The 21,882-nt window shown below is 37.9% G+C and overlaps 2 protein-coding genes across 2 annotated transcripts; both read left to right on the top strand.

The window, feature by feature from the left end:
* The first annotated feature begins 460 nt into the window (after window positions 1-460).
* Window positions 461-11,545, top strand: LOC136252639 (very-long-chain 3-oxoacyl-CoA reductase-like). The gene is made up of 9 exons (XM_066045161.1): window positions 461-732; window positions 787-833; window positions 4,306-4,381; window positions 5,608-5,819; window positions 5,871-5,905; window positions 7,515-7,596; window positions 7,651-7,716; window positions 7,769-7,918; window positions 11,362-11,545. The coding sequence occupies exons 1-9, from the start codon at window positions 558-560 to the stop codon at window positions 11,467-11,469; spliced, it is 951 nt and encodes a 316-aa protein (XP_065901233.1). The 5' UTR covers window positions 461-557; the 3' UTR covers window positions 11,470-11,545.
* Window positions 11,546-14,183: 2,638 nt separating this feature from the next.
* On the top strand, window positions 14,184-21,536 carry LOC136252637 (hydroxysteroid dehydrogenase-like protein 1). The gene is made up of 9 exons (XM_066045159.1): window positions 14,184-14,430; window positions 14,478-14,524; window positions 14,569-14,644; window positions 16,846-17,063; window positions 17,112-17,146; window positions 20,758-20,839; window positions 20,906-20,971; window positions 21,018-21,167; window positions 21,214-21,536. The coding sequence occupies exons 1-9, from the start codon at window positions 14,247-14,249 to the stop codon at window positions 21,364-21,366; spliced, it is 1,011 nt and encodes a 336-aa protein (XP_065901231.1). The 5' UTR covers window positions 14,184-14,246; the 3' UTR covers window positions 21,367-21,536.
* Window positions 21,537-21,882: the final 346 nt, after the last annotated feature.

The following is a 21,882-nucleotide window of genomic DNA, read 5'->3' as shown; positions in this document are numbered from 1 at the left end:
AAAAAACGATAATTATTTTAGAGGTGCTGGGTGTAATTATAGATTTTGCGGCTAGTTTGACTCAGTTCAGGTGAATTTGTTTAATAAATGCTAGTAGCTAAAATGTGCATATTTTCATGAGTTTTATAAACTGATCTTGGCATGACATAAAAACATAAAAGTTTAATATTTTAATCAAAAGTATAGCTGGCTCCTCCACAAGGTGAGGGGAGCACAAAAATAGTTGCACGGTTGAATTATCAGCAGCTAGCAGTAGCAGCCCGGCAGCAACAGCAGGAGCAGCCAGCAGCAACCAGGAGCAGCAGCACTGAGCCAGGAGCAGCAGCAGCAACAGCCAGGAAGTAGTTAGCTGGGACCCGCCCGCTGGGACCATAGATTATTATCTAAGCTGGAACCATAGATAATGTTATCTACGCTTGACTGAACCACAAATTATTGGCTATAGTCGCAGGGGTGCTTATACTCGATAAGCGCCAACAAAAGTCAAGAGAGCTGCGTAGCCTTTAAAGGGTCTGGCTAGTCAGTAACTCGAGATTGCACAACTTTTCTATGATATAATGCAGTATTTGTTGTACGAGTCCCCAACAGTACGGAACATCGTGTTTCTAGTGGGAGTGTTGTACTTGTTGAGGTTGATGGTATGGTTATTACTATCATTATGGAGTGGTACTAAAGCGTTCTTCCTCGCTGGACTATTTCGTGTAGTTGACCTCAAATCCTATGGCTGGGCTGGTGAGTAGCCACCAATAATATTAGGCCTACCTGATGCCGGATACGCGCTTATAGTTGTGACTGGCGCTTCTGATGGCATTGGAAAGGAATATGCTATACAAGTGAGTCCTGCATGCACTAATGTACCTATCAATGTCAAGCCCCACCCCCACCCGGGTGTCCCCATGCATCCAGTGAATCAGTGAAAATTTTCTCCCTTGAAATGGTTTTGGGGATAATTTTATCCTTGAAATATTTAGCTATACCTCCATATAGCTAGTCTAATATATTTTGGGATTGTTTGCAAATCATGTAAATCACCACAAAAATAAATTAGGTAACATTGCTCAACCCCGAAAACTTTGTCCTTCGAAATATTTGGGCTATATGGTATCCCCAATGGAAACTTCTTTTGAGGTGGGGACAAGTGTAATCTGTGACAGCCTGGGGGTAGCAAAATAAATATTGAAGAAAAGGAAGAAACACATTATTTTTGTGGGTGATGTTTGACAAATTTAGTTAGCTGATTCGTCAATATCATTAAAATTTTAATCTGTCGAAATTTCCTGTCATACAGTAGTCACAGTGTTCACAATAAGGAAAAATGTATGCACTGCAGTGACCACAGATTATAACAACCGTATAGCCTAAATATTTTGAGGGGGAAAATTTTTGCTGATTTCGCGGTTTTGGGTGTTACCAGCGAAAATTTTACCCTTGAAATATTTAGACCTCCATATAGTCTAATATACTTTGGGAGTGTTGCAAATCCGCGAAAATTTTATTTTTAACAACATTGCTCAACCTTGAAATATTTAGGCTATACGGAATTTTGTCCTGCAGTTACTTATAGCAACATTTTCACAACAGTACGTTGACGAGCATAGCCAGGATGGCATACATCTGTGGATGCTAATGTAGGGGAAGGGGTCTAGAGGCATGACCACAAGGAATTTTTTTGAAATTTGAACCTCCGAAATGAATCTGGGAATGAGAATACTGTTAAATATTTTGACTCTATGCAATGTTATGTTAGTATTTTAACATGCTAGGCATAGTGTAGTAGGTAATCAGACCAGATAAATTATTATTCAACTTTTAATCCCTGTCTGTCTGTATATTGCTGTTTTTTCTGACCACTTTAACAAATTTTGGTCACGTACACACTGTTAGCCATATAGTAGCTATAAATAGATTGAAAAGGATTCATTTTGAGTCCTGTGAACTATTTAATCCAGCCATCTAGTAAAATCTGTTTTACCACCCATATTAATACAAGTAACTGAAAATGTAGTATTAGCCATGCAGCGATAGCATTAGCCATGCAGCGATAGCATTAGCCATGCAGCGATAGCATTAGCCATACAGCGATAGCATTAGCCATGCAGCAATAGCATTAGCCATGCAGTAATAGCATTAGCCATGCAGCGATAGCATTAGCCATGCAGCAATAGCATTAGCCATGCAGCAATAGCATTAGCCATGCAGTAATAGCATTAGCCATGCAGCGATAGCATTAGCCATGCAGCAATAGCATTAGCCATGCAGCGATAGCATTAGCCATGCAGCGATAGCATTAGCCATGCAGTGATAGCATTAGCCATGCAGCGATAGCATTAGCCATGCAGTGATAGCATTAGCCATGTAGTAATAGCATTAGCCATGCAGCGATAGCATTAGCCATGCAGTAATAGCATTAGCCATGCAGCGATAGCATTAGCCATGCAGCAATAGCATTAGCCATGCAGTAGCCATGCAGTAGCCATGCAGTGATAGCATTAGCCATGCAGTGATAGCATTAGCCATGTAGCGATAGCATTAGCCATGCAGTAGCCATGCAGTGATAGCATTAGCCGTGCAGTGATAGCATTAGCCATGCAGCGATAGCATTAGCCATGCAGCGATAGCATTAGCCATGCAGTAGCCATGCAGCGATAGCATTAGCTATGCAGTGATAGCATTAGCCATGCAGCGATAGCATTAGCCATGCAGTAGCCATGCAGCGATAGCATTAGCCATGCAGTGATAGCAGTAGCCATGCAGTGATAGCATTAGCCATACAGCAATAGCATTAGCCATGCAGTAATAGCATTAGCCATGCAGCGATAGCATTAGCCATGCAGCAATAGCATTAGCCATGCAGTAATAGCATTAGCCATGCAGCTATAGCATTAGCCATGCAGCAATAGCATTAGCCATGCAGCGATAGCATTAGCCATACAGCAATAGCATTAGCCATGCAGTGATAGCATTAGCCATGCAGCGATAGCATTAGCCATGCAGCGATAGCATTAGCCATGCAGTAGCCATGCAGTGATAGCATTAGCCATGCAGTGATATCATTAACCATGCAGCGATAGCATTAGCCATGCAGCAATAGCATTAGCCATGCAGTAATAGCATTAGCCATGCAGCGATAGCATTAGCCATGCAGCAATAGCATTAGCCATGCAGCGATAGCATTAGCCATACAGCAATAGCATTAGCCATGCAGTGATAGCATTAGCCATGCAGTGATAGCATTAACCATGCAGCGATAGCATTAGCCATGCAGTGATAGCATTAGCCATGCAGTTATAGCATTCAGATAACAAATTTTAAAACACAAAATTTTACTGAAAGCCGGCTCAGGGGCGGATCCGGGGGGGGGGGCTTTGGGGGCTGAAGCCCCCACCCCTCCCCTTCACTTTTAGGCTTTACTTGATCAATATGCTGAGTATTATAATGAAATTTTGTATATCATTATACAATCACTAATAATACAAATACTCCCTTATAAACATCTTTCCAAGGTATTATCAGTGGATTTATGCTAATGTTTATGCAACAAGGATCTGGATCAGCATTGGAGGTGTATAAGATCGAGATACTCTAATAGAGCAATCAGCTAACTACTCTAATAGAACATTCACTGGAAACATGTAGTTGGTTCTGTTATGGAATTTTTCCAAATCTGCCTGCACCTATACATACAATGAAGTGAATTGGTCTGTTTAAAGGGCTTCATTCATCTACTTGTGTAGTTAATATGTACACAATTTCCATTGAAAATGCTCTCAGATTCAATCTTGTGTATTGTTCAAATTTCAAAATTTTCCACTTTCAACATTATTATTTTAACATGCACCCGGCTATTCAGTGTTGTGCAATTGTGAGAGGGTGCATCATGTGCTTGGTTGTCTGTACCAACTCAAACTTTTCCATTAACAAAATGCTTCAGAGAGCCATACCTATAATCTAAAGGCAGTATATATAATATCTACAGGCAGAAAATATTATGAATTTATGTGGAAATGTCTCCAAATTGCAGTATTTTAGCATCTATTTTTTCAAAAATTTCCTGGGGGCATGCCTACAGACCCCCCTCCCCCCCCCCCCCCCCATAGGAAGTGTGCTTAGCACACTTCTACCCCAAGAGATTAATACCTTGAGTTAGCCCCCCCCCCTTTCATAAATCCTAGATCCGCCCCTGCGGCTGACTAACAGTTTTAAAATACTGGTTGAGAGTCTTAAGGTATGAGTTGCTTGGAAGGAGTGGAGTTTATGCAAGGAAATTCATTATTATGATTCTGTATTAATTTTGTTTATTTGTAGCTTGCAAAACATGGAGTTAATGTTGTGTTGGTGGCCAGGTCAGTCGAGAAGTTGAGATCAGTTAAGAAGGAAATTTGTGAGTGTGCAGTACAGTAGTGTTATTGTAGGGTTCATAAGGTATGTGTTATCTTACCAATAAATGTCAACTAGAAACCATTGTTACATTCATGGCTTATTGGCAACTATTTTGTATACGATCAGGTGATATATGCATTCAATATGACCTTAACTGCTTCCAGCGAGTAATTTAATGGAAAATCTACTACTGATTTACCAACGAATGATGCCTTTTCAGTGTTGTAACTACTGTCGAGCCAGTCAAGGCAGCTATTGAACAGAAAGTGATGAAAATTAGTTGCTACAAAAAAGTGAGATACTCTAATAGATGCTACACTTGACAAGTGCTTAAAATGGATTATGATTTTCACATTTTGACGTTGCTTGGGCCCAACATATACCTCTTTCACAATTCATAGTGGACTTACCTTTATCCTTCGTTGTTTCTCATTTGTCTTTGCTTGTACCACAAAGGGGTCAATTCGTGAGTAGCTAGTGCATCCATGGCCTTTACAAAACAATATTGTCCTAAATTTCACACTATAGTCAAGGTAAATGGATTAATTGCTGACATGCTTCACACACTGTTTCTCACATGTACGCTGTAAAGCTAGGAAGAGCATATGTATATACGTTACTGAAAGCAATTGAAGTGCATGTTTTGTGATGTAATATCAGTGCTCCCGATAAGAATTCTTAAGTGCTGGGACAAAATGTCCTGATAAACCCAAACTTGGCCAGACATATTTATACTTTGCATGGACACAGGTGGCCTATAACACTGCCTGTAGTAGGCATTCTCTGATGTAAGGCACTCTAGCTGTAGGCGCTATTAAAGTGATTTGTGAGGTTTTTGTACAGCAGAGAGGTTGGCATTGGTACGTTTTTGGTCATTCTCTTGGGTGGCTTGAATGTTTAATCTCCTAGCAACCAAGAGACAGCTATTAATAGTAAAGTAAACCACATACACACACCCTGGGCTCCTTTGATAGGACATTATGTCCTGCCAAATACAATTATGGTCAGAACATGGGCTAATTTGTCCAGAAATTGTCTGATGTCTGATCGTTATCTGGAGCCGTTCTTTCTTAAGAGCTCAGTTAAGACAGTCAATGCGTTAGAGTATAAAATTATAAATTTTAGTAGCTACATAGTATGGATAGAAGTCTCTCTTGTTTCATTGTATTAATCCCTGTGCTGTAATGTATGTGTGTTAATGGTCATATCCCATCTCCATGGATACAGTGGACCTGTACAATGTAGCAGTAAGGATTGTGATTGCTGATTTCAGCAGAACTGACATCTATGATGGAATTAGTTCACAATTATCAGGAACAGAGATTGGAATACTAATTAATAATGTTGGCGTTACTTATGACATGCCAGACTACTTCCTCAACGTGCCAGAAGAGAAGCTATGGCAACTGATCAATGTCAACATGACATCTACTGTGATGGTTGGTATGGATTAACACCTGTGATTTGATTGAATGTATTTTCAAATGTAGATGACCAAGATAGTGATGCCTGGTATGGTAGAGAAGTAAGAGTGTTAGTAGCTCTTTGTGTTATTTAATGAGTTATAGTATATATAAGCAATCAATTATCAACCATGTTATTGTTCAATAACTTGCGTGCCACAGGCAGTGGAAATGGGGGCCACTTTCATTGGGCAATGTTTACAAGAAGGTACTCTAATAGAGCAGTCAATCACTAGTTTACATTTCTTTTAACTTTAAATATTTGCTAAAATCATCTCTTTGTACTCTCTCATAAAGTATTAAAACTTTCCTGGGGTCAAGGACCAATGAATAACATCCATACTATGCCTCAAACTTCATTGTGTATATTTCATTGTCACAGTTGCTCACCCCTCCCCCCACTCTTTGGCCTGCTCCATGAAATTATGAACTTGACTATCAAGTAGATTTTAGCTAGAATTTTCATATATAAAGTAGACATTAAGTGAGGTGAACAGCTGTATAGCAGCGGCTCAGTGGTTAAGGATTTGGGTGTTCAGCATGGAAGTCCCTGGTTTGAACGCTGGTCAGTAACTTTTATGCACCTTTTTAGGGGGTATCTCCAAACTGATTTTGGTACGCTTATAATGACACTAACTTTAGACCCCCATTCCCCCCCCCCCCCCCCCCCCTTAGCATCACACTGTGAAAACAATGCATTGGAAATAGAAGCACAAAACATTATATTCTTTACCTGAAAACAGTCTACAAATGGCATAGCTGCTTATTCACATCACTTTCTCTATTAAAAATTAATAACGTCATGGGCTGAACCCCCTCCTCCCTTAACGTCATTATGACATCAAGCATACTAAAATCGGTTGGCATCTCCCTTACATCACGGTGACTGTTCTATTAGAGTATTTTGACCCACCGATTTATGGTTATTTGGTTTTAGCCTTGTAACTCTGTAGCTGTCAATGCGATTTCTTTTAAACCACAAAAGGTTTGAGTTATGATGGTTAACCTATATGTATACTGATTTTTAAGTTATTCCCATTAGTGGTTTACCCTGTAGGTGGGGCATTTGGACAAAATGTTGAGTCAGGGCTACTCATCATGTTGTTAAAGATGTTTCTTGACTACCACTATTTATATACACAACATTTTAGCATTGGCTTTGTGTTGCTGTTTTGATCAATAACACTGCTACAAACATTCAAATGGCTTGTAGTAGCCCCCCACCCACACACACACACACACACAAACACACATACATACACACACACACGCACGCACACACACACAATATATATATATATATATATATATTACAATTTTGTATATCAGTGCTGAAATGAATAGCAATTTTACTATTTGAATAGGTGTGAACAAGACAACCGAATATTCGATTATTCTTTAAGCTTTATACTCTGTTGAATAAGTACTGAAACCTTTTGTTAGGGAGCAAGGTAAACCCTAAGAGCTATTTTTTTTCTAAAATAGACTTTTTAGCATAGATACATCACTTCACTCACAATCTCAAGTTTCAAGGCTGGCTTTTCCATCTGAATACAGTGTACAAAGTGCTAACAATTATTCGAATAGTGTGTTAACAAATCAAATAGTGTCATGCCAACCGAATAGTCAAATAACTGAGTAATCGTTTCAGCACTAATGTGTATGCTGTAGGAAGAAAGGTATTGTAGTTAACATGTCATCAGCTGGTGCTCTCAGCCCAAGTCCTTTGATGAATGTGTATTCTGCTTCCAAGGTAATAAGGGGTTGTATGATGTAACACTTGTCATCATCACATTTTATTGGTCAGATTTTCATGGACTACTTCAGTTCAGCTCTTCATTATGAGTACTCTGATAAAGGAATAATAGTACAGGTGGGGATCATGTGAGCTGTATAGGGTGTTTTAATATTTAGTATTATTCTAGAGTGTTCTTCCATCTTTTGTTGCTACCAAAATGACGGGGATCACTCAACCATCTTTCACAGCACCTTCTGCTCAAAAATATGTTCATGATGCCCTAGCAACCATTGGGGTGCAGAACAGAACATCTGGTACCTTATCTCATGCCTTACAAGTAAGTACATACTATTTATCACACAGTGGAGGGTTGATGTCAACTACTGTATTACTTGGTTTAGTTGCCAGGGGTAATTACATGTACAACAGAGTTCCAACACAAATGTGGCAGGTTTAAAATAAGCATCTGGTGCAGTGATTGTTTCAAGCAATTCTGTGCAGCGATGAAACAAAAAGCCTATATGCTGGGGAGAACAAGATGGTGCAATATTAAGTTTTGTGATTCTAAGAGAGTGAATCAGGGCTCGCTGGTCTAATATAAACACTGGTCTCCCGTGGTTATGAGTCTTGTTTAATTACTGGGGTGAAAAGTTTACATCTGGACCATAATTCAAGGAGATCCTACAACTGAAATGTTAATAATTGTCAGACCCCAAGCATGACTGTTCAATTAGAGTATTTTGTTGATACATTCCACTACTACTCTTCTTGAACGATACTGCTTCCTCAGTGAGGACTGGGTACTTATCCAGATACCTTGGCTCCTAGTCTAAATATTTCAAGGGGCAAAATTTTAGAGGTTGAGCAATGTTACCTAATTATTTTTTTTTGCTGATTTGCAAATACTTCCAAAATGTTGGAAGTCTAAATATTTCAAGGATAAACTTTTTGCTGGTACCTCAAAATCAGTGAAAATTTTCTCCCTTGAAGTATCTAGTCTATACAGTAGCTATCAGAATTAATACAAGTACACAGAAAAATTTGGAATTTTCAACTAGAGTAGGGACCATAGCACATCAATAAAAAGTACTGAAACAAGCTGGAGTAGTGCACGACATTAAATCACAGTATAACAATAAGAAGTGTTATATCCCTACTGTGCATTTCCATTATGGTATCTTGAGCACAGTAGGGATATTACACTTCTTATTGTTTTACTGTGAATCAATATCGTGCACTACTCCAGCTTGTTTCAGTACTTTTTATCGATGTGTTATGGTCCCTACTAGAGTTGCACCGATAATCGGTTGAATAATCGGTAACAGCCGATATAAGGTGATTTTGCAAGTATCGGTATCGGCTACAAAGAGGAAGTTATTTGCCGATAACCTAAACCCACAATCAATCATTAACGACAGTAATAAACATGTGACAGAATTAAAAGAAAGCAGTGAATGCAGTGGTAAGTGGTAAACATTTATTTGCTGTACCTGTTTATAACTATTTAGGCTTGTTTATGTGTGAATAGTGTGGCTGCAAGGCTATAATAGGCTGTGTATATTTATCGGCCGCCCACGCAATCAACCAATCACTATTTGGAAAGGGTCTGGAATCCCACCAAAACTCCGTTTGAGAAGCTGACTTAGGTGTTTTATAACTACTTGGCTTTCATTTCCATGTAAGGGGTTAGTGGCACACTGGTAGCAAACATTGTAGAATTGGCCGCCCACGCAAGTAATTAAATTATGTTATACACGCACATAAACTTTAGATGATTTTTGCTCCTTCTCCCCTGACCTACAGAATAGAAGAATATCGGTAAATATCGGCATATCGGCTACAGGAATGAGTGAAACATCGGTATCGGTAAAAGTGAAAATATGCATATCGGTGCAACACTAGTCCCTACTCTAGTTGAAAATTTCAAATTTTTCTGTGTACTTGTTTGTTAACTTTTAAAAGTAAATAATAATTATGACTGGTGAACCCACGCATGCCGCATCTGAAATGGCGCCGCATGCCCCAATTATCGTCTGAAAAGTGAAGTATCCATTACGCTTCGTTGTCAGCTATGTTCAACCCGTTACACAGCATTTCGAATCAAGAACTGTTCAAAAAGTACCTCTGATATCAAAATAGTCACTATGACAAATACGGACAATTTCCGTTATGACGGGGAAGCCATCACATGCTATCGCCAAATCGACACTTTTCGCTGTCAGCAAAGATGAATGGGACACAAAGGAGGACACTGGTAAGTCCATGAAGAATGCATCGTACGTACTGTGGTATGCCAAAAGGCACCTGTCGGGCTGAAGCGACGTCAAACAGTGAAAAAATCAAGCCCGTAGCCTTAGCCATTATTGAGTTACGCTTGTCTGAAGGCATCAGTCAGTTACTTACTTACTCAGTCAGTAGAAAAATTCCATTAAATAAATTATTTTTAAAATTCTGTAGCGACTTGTTGAAAGCATTTTGGGTCGATGCGAAAGCTTGTTTGGGCTTAGTTTCACCTAACCATTACTGCCTGATCGTCGTTAGGGGAAACTGAGGCTGTTTTTTGGGTGACATTATTTTGTGGGCCACACCTACTCCTTTGTGGTCCCTACTATAGGTTACTAATAGAGTGTTTAATGGGTGTCCTAATTGTGGTGCACTGGACATGGTGTGTGATTGAAATGATCTAGTCTCACATATTATAATATATGCATGTGAAAATTACAAACTTAATATGAACTCTTTGTTATATGTATCTCATGACCTGTATAATTATAATGTATGGGAAAACCGTGTATTAACAGTGTCACCTACGTATACAGTACATAAGTGCGGTAGACTTATTGGTGATGTTCTGTCCATCACACTGAGGAATTTTAGTGTTTTAGCCACCAGTATCACTGAGGCTATGAGCATTGTACACTAATCTTTTTGTAGTGTCAGTTGCTAGTGACATCACAAACAGGTATAATGAGTTATAACCCTGGTGATAAGTGACTTAACAAAATTATATCTAATTATTCTAAATTAAAAGAAAGATAGAATGGAGCCAAATGTTTTTGCTGCTCAACTAAGTGCATATGCCGCCACCACACATTAAGACTTCCAATCATACATCTCCAGTTATAGTGGGAACCCATTTTGTTATAACACTGACAGACAATTGAAAGTGTTTTTTGTTTTGTTTGCTTTTATGGCAAAAAAATTATTACTCCTATTATTATTATGTATCTGCTAGTGAAGTAGTTTTATTCTGACGAAATGATGTGTGTGTTTTATCTTTGTGTAATGTGCCAATCCACTCTCAATTTCCTGGCTTTATTATCAGCTACCGTTGAGGTAACCGAGACAGCTGGTTTGGGAAATTGAGTTTGAAATCAGGATACTCTAATAGAGCAGTGGCCAATGTTTGGCTATAATAGAGCAGTCAGATTTGCCTCAATTTCTGACTACACTCATGATTATCTGCTCCTGATGCAGGTAGATCCCAGTTGCTGTGGGTCATGTCTAGCTGCATGGACTGCATGTGGAAGTCACCACTGGGTCTGGAATTTTTTTTTTTTGCGTTCTTCACATTTTAATTTAGTTACATGTTTCTGACTCCCTCAGGTCCCTAGTGGGATAGCATTCACTTCACAGAATAGACTTAATGATGAAAATACTGGGAAACCACAATTGATAATAAGGACACTTTGTTGGTTTGATAAAGTGCACATTACACCATGTTTGTCATGTTATATCACTAGTATAGCGGAGGAAATAATATAATGATCTTATATGCAGGCAATACCAGCATTGCTGCTACCTGAATCAGTGGCATTGAAGGCTACATTTGGCATGTTGAGTGATGCAAGGAAGATGATGATTGCTAGGAAGCAGAATAAACAATAGTGACTGATGACTTTGTACCATTTTGTACATGTTGTATTAGGTCTTTGAGTTATGAAGAGGTTATACTATACTGCCACCTTTGCTCATGGATTTGTGATAAGGCAGGATCAAAAGTGATTATAGGCCAATAATGCAAAACTTCTGTGGTGGAAACTCTCTCCAAGGGTTTCCATGCAGCCATGACCGTTTTCCAGCGAGTATACAATAAGTATACAATCTAGAGATCATATAGGGCTGTATAAGCTGCTATAATCTTGCAAGTATGAAAGTTTTCCAGAAATGTTTCATGTCATGCAAAATTGTGTTCTGCATGGTCCATTGCAAAATACATGCAACATATATATAGTATGGTATATATTGGTACAGGATATGATCATATTGGTACAGGATATGATCATGTTGGTACAGGATATGATCATGTTGGTACAGGATATGATCATATTGGTACAGGATATGATCATGTTGGTACAGGATATGATCATGTTGGTACAGGATATGATCATATTGGTACAGGATATGATCATGTTGGTACAGGATATGATCATATTGGTACAGGATATGATCACATTGGTACAGCATATGATAGTAAATACTATGATATGATATCAAGAGTAAATAATAGCTTCTCTATTATTTACTCTTGATGATATGTATGCCACATGTGCTGGTCTACAGGCTGTTTCTATTAGTGCTGAAATGATTATTAGGTTATTTGAGTATTCAGTTGGCATGACACTATTCAATTCGTTAACACACTATTCGAATAATCATTGGCACTTTGTACACTGTATTCAGATGGAAAAGCCAGCCTTGAAACTTAAGATTGTGAATAAGTGATGTGAAAATTCTATTTTAGAAAAGATAGAAATAGCTCTTAGGCTTTACCTTGCTCCCTAACAAAGTTTCAGTAATTATTCAATAGAAGTATAATAATCAAATATTTGGCTGTTTTGTTCACAACTGTTCGAACAGTAAAAACTGTTATTCATTTCAGCACTAGTTTCCATACATACACAGTACACACATGTATGCATATACGTGTAGAGCGCCACTACAGTTTACTATAAGTTCTGTTGTAATCTTATATATACGATTTAACAAGTTACAAACTATGCTGTTTGTATCTAGCTATAACCATATAATAAAACTAGAGCAAATACACATGCAACTGTTATTAAATTGTCATTTGGCCACTTTTTATGTCTATTGGTAATATAGGTTTCTTATACATTTTGAAAACCTCACATTATATATTATAGTTAGAGCTAATATGAAACTTTGATATAGTAACCATAATGATATATTCAGCCACTTCAAAGGATCCTGGACAAATACCAGTCCACATTAAAGGCACCCTCAACCACATCAAAGGCATTTAACTTAAAAAGTGAATTTAAAAGCTTAAAAATAATTTCAAAGACTTAAAATGACTTTTAAAAATTACTTCAAAGGCCTAAAACTACTTTAAAGTGTAACATATTAGTTGCAACATTGGGAGTTGTGCATTGCCTGATATGTACTCACTTGCCCTTAGACATCATGTGTACAATGCACCCCTACCAGTGTTACAACTATTACTTGTAGACTGGCAGCCCCTTTTTTAGACTGGTAATTATGATAGGATTGCTAGTGTGACAGGCATGCTACTTGATGGTATGGTGACCATATTAGTGTGACAGGCATGCTACTTGATGGTATGGTGACCATATTAGTATGACAGGCATGCTACTTGATGGTATGGTGACCATATTAGTATGACAGGCATGCTACTTGATGGTATGGTGACCATATTAGTATGACAGGCATGCTACTTGATGGTATGGTGACCATATTAGTATGACAGGCATGCTACTTGATGGTATGGTGACCATATTAGTATGACAGGCATGCTACTTGATGGTATGGTGACAATGCATTGCAGTATGGGGCCAGCTTACATATCTATTAGAGGAGCATTTGACAAGACTATAGGACATTTACACAAGTTACATTGTAGGAGCCCCCTCCAATTGCTTAGCTATTATGTTAACATGATCAGTCCAGTTTAGGTGCTTGTCAATGATCATATCCATGCATGATTCACCATGGGTATTTGGGAATTTCTCAAGTAGTAAGCGTAGTTGACTTTGTTTGTGATCATCAGGGTTAAGTGACATTTGCCAATCTGCGGTTCTGCATGCGTACCACAATTCATTTTTCAAATTTGACGTTACAAGAAAGGGGTCATTGCATGGTGAATGATTATTTCAGAGCAACACAAGCTTAAGTGTCTTTGATCTCTGTGTGTTATTTGTCCTCTTTAATGTTTGTAGCTAGCTAGTGATTCAGTGAATGATTGTTTACAACTAAACCACATTTCAAATTTTAATGCTTGCTTGTAAAGTTTGTTTACAAAAAACATTTACAAAAATTAATGTTATAATGTCTTTAAACATACGGATAGTATACCCTAGCTATTATCTATACATGTTGTTATTATAGTAAACAGAACAAATAGCTAGCTATGGTCAAAACTGAATCCTCTGACTTTGCAGGTGCTGTATAGCTACTCATCCTTAACTATAGATGCTTTGCAGCTAATGCAGTACAATTATATGTGACTGCCACTATAACGCATCTTGACACATATAATGGATGCAGTTTGAGCCAGTTTCTATGTAGACTATATACACGTTTTCATGATCGGCAATAGATGATTAGCCGCATGGGCGTGCGCACACGAAAGGTCAATCTGAGAACGATTGTGGTATTACAGTGTTTGTGATCATACTTTGATAATGCAACAATTATTGGCGTGGCTGTACGAGTCCCCGACGATACGGAACATCGTGTTTCTAGTGGGAGTGTTGTACTTGTTGAGGTTGATGGTATGGTCATTACTATCATTATGGAGTGGTACTAAAGCGTTCTTCCTCGCTGGACTATTTCGTGTAGTCGACCTCAAATCCTATGGCTGGGCTGGTGAGTGGCTGCTAGTAATATTACAGCTGATGATACGCGCTTATTAGTTGTGACTGGCGCTTCTGATGGAATAGGCAGGTGTTACGCACTAGAGGTGAGTAGTGACGTCACTGAATATGTAATAACTGTCGTGTATAGTTAGCAAGTTGTGGAGTTAATGTAGTGTTGGTGAGTAGATCTGAGGAGAAGTTGAGGAACGTCGAGAAGGAGATATGTGAGTATGTAGCAGTGTGCGAAATAACTTTTCAGACATGTCCTGTCGTACTGTCAGGGCATTGCAAAACTTGAGTGGACATTAAGCAATTTGACTGGACATTTTAACTTCTATTGTTTCTCCTTTCCTATGTTTCTACCACTTGTATGTTTGTATCAAACACTGGGGCCACCAATGTACTGTACAGCTGATTACTTGTCAACCACTCACTGATACTGATAGTACAGCATTTTAAAGGTAGCTACTGGCCACATGAAAGGGCTTCTATGCAATAAATTGGGCCTTTGTAGGAAAGGAACCATAAGGACTTCAGTCAGGGCTTGCCTTGGAATGATATAGCTATGTGGTCAAACTTTGCTTATGCTGGCAGCTGCCATGGCTTAGAATATATAATGGCTCTATCCCTAATATAAATAGATGCACTGATGTCTTGTTCATTCTAGCTTAAAAACTGGTTGTACAGGTGATCATGGATACCACAAGTAAAAGCTACTAACTGTAACCAGGTTATAAATACATTTTACTACAGCAGTTCAGGTGAATGATACAAGTAGGCTGGCACAACATAGTAAACTGTTAACCTCAGAGTACATCTTGGGCATACCCTTGTGGTCAGTACAAACCAAAAGCAAATAACTTAATTACATGTCAATACCATCATGTCTGGCCTCCCTCCTAGCCCAATGCTAACACTATAAACTTTGAAAGGACATTATTTCCGGACAAATTCAATGATGACCTGACACCTAGTGTAATTGACCGGAAATTGTCCGGTGTCCGGATGTTATTTCGCACACTGATGTAGTGTATGTATAACAGGACTCTGATGAAAGAAAACTTTGATAGCAGTAGGTATGAATTATGAATTTATCATACAGTACAATAGTACTGTATAGTAGGTGTGGCCCACGAAATAACATCACCCAAAAACCAGCCACAATTTTCCCAGATGACGAGGCAGTATTGGTTAGGTAAAACTAAGCCCAATCAAGCTTGCAGATCGACCCGAAATGCTTTCAAAAGGTTGCTGCGGAATTTAAAAAATATGTATTTAGCGGAATTTTCTACTGACTGAATGGCTGAGTAAGTAACTAAGTAACTGCCTGACTGACTGACTGACTGACTCCTTCAAACAAGTGTAACTCGATAACGGCTAAGGTTACAGGCTTGATTTTTTTCACTGTTCAACATTGCTTTGGCCTGAGAGGTGCCTTTTGGCATACCGCAGTATGTACAATGCATTCTTCATAGACTTACCAGTGTCCTCCTTTGTGTCCCATTCATCTTTGCTGACAGCAAAAGTGTCAATTTGGCGGTAGCACGTGATGGCTTCCCTTCGTAACAGAAATTGTCCTTATTTTTTCATAGTGGTTATTTTGATATCAGAGGTACTTTTCAAACAGTTCTTGATTTGTACTGCTATGTAACGGGTTGAACATAGCAGACAACGAAGTGTAATGGATAATTCATTTTTCAGACGGTAATTGACATAACAGGGGCACGTGGCACCATTTCAGATGCAGTATGCGTGGGTTCACCAGTCATAATATTTATTTTTTAAAAGTTAACAAACTAGTGCACAAAATTTTTCAACTAGAGTAGGGACCATAGCACATCGATAAAAAGTACTGAAACAAGTTGGAGTAGTGCACAATACTAAAACAATAAGAAGTATTGTGGAATCTTGAGCACAGTAGGGATATAACACTTCTTATTGTTATACTGTGATTTATGTCGTGCACTACTCCAGCTTGTTTCAGTACTTTTTATCGATGTGCTATGGTCCCTACTCTAGTTATAAATTCCAATTTTTTTGTGTACTTGTGACCTTTAACTTGTCAACTATACCTGATTATCAGCTTTAAACTGTATTGTATAGATGTTTGGGTAGTGGCATGGATCTTTTGCATTCGTGACTTTTAGTCAACTTGGCACTGGAAAACTTTTTCGCCCACATATTTTGGGATTTTCATGCAGGCGGGAGATCATTATTAATTTTATTGAAGAAAATGTTCCAAATCATAATAGCAGGCTATTCTTCCCACTGTAAGGCAAGTATTCTAATAATATTTTGGGTAGGTTGAACAGAAAGAGATGCTTTCTTAAATCAAATGACAATTCATTGGAGTCTTCTTTCATTCAAGTGTCCTATTCAGTGTAGTGTATCAGTGATATTGTCCCATTATCCGTGTTGTTACCAGTGGACCAGTATGATGTTATAGTGAGGATAGTAGTGGTGGATTTTAGTAGTAGAGGAGATGATATCTATGATGGAATCAGAACAGAGTTATCAGGGTTGGAGATTGGAATTCTCATCAACAATGTTGGAGTGACCTATGAGTACCCAAATTACTTTGATCAAGTTACAGAGGATAGGTTATGGCAATTGATTAATGTTAATATGGCTTCTGCTGTAATGGTAGGTGTGGCTCTGTATCTGTGCTTTGATTGGGTAGATATGTTTCAGATGACAAAGATGATTTTACCTGACATGGTTGACAAGTAAGTGGTCAATGTTAAGGAAGACATGGAATAACGTAATAAGACTATCAGTATAGACTCAGTATTGACTGATAATCTGAGGGGCATGTAACTCCTTCAGCAGTTTATCATGAACCACGATAGTGGGTTCATAATAGAGATGGTCCATATTTTTTGCTAAAACTCTAATAGAACGCACGCCTAAAAACCACCTTGGAAAGTATTCTCCAACTCAAAATGACCCTCTGGTGGTTATTTACAATGAGTATTGGTCCACTAGTAAGTATCAAGTGAAAAGGAAACAGTATGTGTATTTGGGACAAACCTGAAATTTGCCGTTTTGTTCATATTATTCTTCATATTATAGTAATATTATTTTAGCAAAAGTTATCCACTTTTTTGCACTAAAAACTATATAGCCATGCTTACTGAGTCCTTCCTCGTGTCCATGACCTATTTTTGATTTCGTTTTTGGATGGAAACAGTCCAAACCGGGCCATTCTTCTTGCCAAAACTCCATTACGCAAGAGAAGCCATACGAGATTGCACTCAGAGTTACTTTTTTTGGTGTGCACTGCTTGTGGCTAATAGAATCTGTCTTTATTAAACTCAGTATAGGCCAGGAAGCTTAATCTGTGCTGAATACTTTGTTGCAAGGTGTTTTTTTTGCTCCATGATTATTGTATGTGGGCAGGTTATCCAGATTAAATACTCTAATAGAGCAGTCATGTAAATACTCTAATAATGCAGTCAAGTGTATAACAACAATCCTTGCACTGAATTTGACAGCTATTAATGGCACCAGTAATGTGAATTCTAGTTCATATTAGGAGACTCTCATTCTGTATGCAGATTACAATTTGATCAGTTTCATGTGTGTTCTGAAATGTTGATGGCATTACTATGCAGAATGCAAAATTACACTATTCACAACACTCTTCATTATCAAGAAAAGAAATCCATAATCCATTAATGGATTAATAAAAAGTACACAAACTAGATGAATAAAAAATTGAAATTTTAAAATAGGAATAGGGATCGCTGAAAAAAGCCACGAAACAAGAAGGGATTGCTGGGGTGGTAATGTAAACCACAAATCCCTATTTTGACTCTCTGTCATAAACCTTTAGTTACATCTCTGTCATTTTGAAGTGAGTCAAAATAGGGATTTGTGGTTTACATTACCACCCCAGCGATCCCTATTCCTATTTTAAAATTTCAATTTTTTATTCATCTAGTTCGTGTACTTTTTATTAATCCATTAATGGATTATGGATTTCTTTTCTTGATAATGAAGAGTGTTGTGAATAGTGTAATTTTGCATTCTGCATAGTAATGCCGTCAACGGATGGCTGGGATGGTAATGTAAACCACAAATCCCTATTTTGACTTGTTTCAAAATGACAGAGCATGTAACTAAAGGTTTATGACAGAGAGTCAAAATAGGGATTTGTGGTTTACATTACCGCCCCAGCGATCCCTTCTTGTTTTGTGGCTTTTTTCAGCGGTCCCTATTCCTATTTTAAAATTTTCAATTTTTTATTCATTTAGTTTTAAAATAACAATTGCAGTATTAAACCTGGAAGCATGGACTGTGATAAGCATATTGTTGAAATCTTTCTGACTCTGTACGTGGGTGGCATTCCAGATGTTTGAAAAGATGTTCTTATATTAATAGCAACAGGATAGATAAGGGGTTGGAGTCCCTCCACTCTTGTTTTTAGAGACTTTGCACATTAAGATTGAGATACTCTAATAGAGCAGTCATGTAGTTTGTAATAGAGGTGTACCGATATGGGTTTTTGGTATGTACCGATATCCGATGTTGATGTCACCAGAAGAAGCCGATAACTGATAGCTGATCCGATATTTGCTTTACAAACAAAAGTCATACCGTATAGTGGGTCATTTTTGAAACAGACATGTTTGCACAAGACGCAAAATCTGAATTTTGAAGGATTTTAATTTCGAAGAGTGCATATTTCGAAGTCCGGATGGATTTCAAATAAACAGAAATTTGTGTCACAAAATATGAAGATGCATGAATGTTTACCAAAAACTGATTTACTGATGGAATAGCTAATCCCCGTCCTTGTGCACTGGAGAGAAGACTGGAGAGAAGACTGAGGGAGTCTCAAGTGGAGTAAATTCACTGGCTCGATCATAGCTAGCTATCTACCATAGATCCTAGAGCAGACGGCATCGATTCCCATTCTGGATCACCTGTTTTTCTGGTTATTGGCACAGTAATGATACAGTTTACCCATTATCATCAGTAATACTGAGCTAAAACTGGAGTAATACACAAACAAATCGCCAAAAGTCGGATCGTTGCTTTTACTTGTGGGAATTTATTTTCGAAGAACAACCGGACGTGGGAATTTATTTTCGAGCAGAAGGGCCTCTTCAAAATATCCGAAAATAAAAACCTTTCGAAAATTACCAGCTATACAGTAAGCAAAAGTGTACATTACCAACAACATGTGCATATATTCATTGCTCACTCTATGCCTGTGGTGGTAGTGGCTTGGCTTTCTATTGTGCAATCCAGACAATTAGGCACCCACAAACATTAAATGGATATTTCTGCATTTTAATGGCTTGTACGAAGGCTGGTACAGCAAGTTTCCTTGGTTATCCTGTGACTCTTCTTTTTATTACAAGGTACTAGTCTATATAACCGCTTCATTTTTAAAGACTGCGATAAGACTTTCCAGCGACACTGAAACACTAGAATTGTATGTGTTTATATGGCTTCTCGTAGCATATTGCTTGTCGGTAGAGTGAACAATAAGCCACTGGCACTACAGAATACTTTAATTCCATGGATAAGGCGTCTGCAAAATTCAAAAAAATTATATCCCATGAAAAGTTCTTGCATTGCAGTAGTGGCATCTCTTGCATTATTCCGCATTTTAATGGCTTGTACGAAGGCTGGTACAGCAAGTTTCCTTGGTTATCCTGTGACTCTTCTTTTTATTCCAAAGGTACTAGCAAGAGTTAATAATAGAGGTACTAGTCTATAGAACTGCTTCATTTTTTAAGGCTGCAATGAGGCTTTCCAGCAACACTGAAACGTGTGTTTATATGGCTTCTCGTAGCATATTGCTTGTCGGTACAGTGAACAATAAACCACTAGCACTAAACAGCCACATGCATAACGTAGAAAACCAATATATAATACAAACTATTGCTACTGTCTCAATATCATAGGAGGACCGATATCGGAAGCAATATTGGTCCTCCTACTGTTCTGTACCAATGCCGATATTGGTAAAGATTACCATATCGGTGGCCAATATTTTAGCTGATCCGATTATCGGTACACCTCTAGTTTGTAATAATACAAACACTGTTATCTAGTAATTTAATTGCTGCAATTCTATGTATTTTGTAATTCATTAAATAGTTATGTTGCTATGCACTGCACCCTTACTTTATATTATGAACTACTGTTTAGACTAATCACTTTTATAACTTATTAGTTATACTCGACTATTTTGTTAGAATACATGTTTTGTTGCTAAATGATTTCCAGAAACTGATAAAACAATCCTATAACTGACTCTTTATTAAACTCTTGTATTTTGATACAATTCTATGTTTAATAGCTAATGCATATATTATTACAGGAGAAGAGGGATAGTTGTAAACGTGTCATCTATAGCAGCTGCTGTACCTCATCCTTTATTAAATGTGTATGCTGCTTCCAAGGTGATTTATTATGTGACTATCATGCGTAACCAAACTGTATAATATCCATTGTGGTGTATATTACAGATCTTCTTGGACTATTTCACAACATCACTTCGTTATGAATATTCAAACAAGGGGATAATTATACAGGTGAGAATCACCTGCTTACTAAGTAATATTATTTGTGTTCTAATAGAATTTAGTTCCTGGTGCAGTTGCTACAAGGATGACTGGTATTAAAATACCACGCTTCTTTGCTCCATCTGCAACTAAATACTCACATGATGCCATGGCAACCATTGGTATTCAGGACTACACTTATGGGACATTCTCTCATGCTCTACAGGTGGGTATTATTTAGAAATAATTGACTTTTAATTGTCTTGCTATAGATGTTCTTGTTGGAGAGACTTCCTGAGTGGTTTATTCAATGGGGAATATGTCAACACCTTTTACGAATCAGGAAGAGATCAATATACAAAAGAGAACGTCGTGCCCAAGAAACAGCTGCAGCACAATCTAATCCCACCAGTACTGCTCAGTGAACTTACTCTGCACATCACACACAAATTTATATACAGTGTTCCCTCTATCATCTGAACCTCTATTATCCAAACAATTGGTTAGCTGACCAATAGAAATGACTGCTCTATTAGAGTATTTTATCTAAGATGTATGTTCTATTAGAGTATTTGAATAAGGCTCAATAAATGAATGTACTTTGATTAGTTGAATGTTTTGATTTTCTGCACATGTATTGATCCCAAGGAGGTCGGATAATCAAGAATGAATGCTGTTATCTGTAAAAATTTGAGTGTAAAGCAACTAGAAGTGACCCATCTATCAACTGTTTTTCATATCATGACATATAGCAACTATCATCTCTACAACACTGTTGTCAAAGGGGTGATTTGATCTACCTATATCAAATTCTTAGAGGTAGTTACAATATGGATATTCAATTATTTACCCAGCTACAGCAATAGGTCACAGTGAAATGATTCACCACACAATTTCATACACGTCACAATAATCTAATTTATATTTATTATAGTAACATT

Source organism: Dysidea avara, chromosome 4 (assembly GCF_963678975.1).
Source record: "Dysidea avara chromosome 4, odDysAvar1.4, whole genome shotgun sequence".
In the NCBI taxonomy this organism is placed as follows: domain Eukaryota; kingdom Metazoa; phylum Porifera; class Demospongiae; order Dictyoceratida; family Dysideidae; genus Dysidea; species Dysidea avara.
The sequence above is the reverse complement of the archived record's forward strand: the minus strand, read 5'-3'. Positions and strand labels throughout refer to the sequence as shown.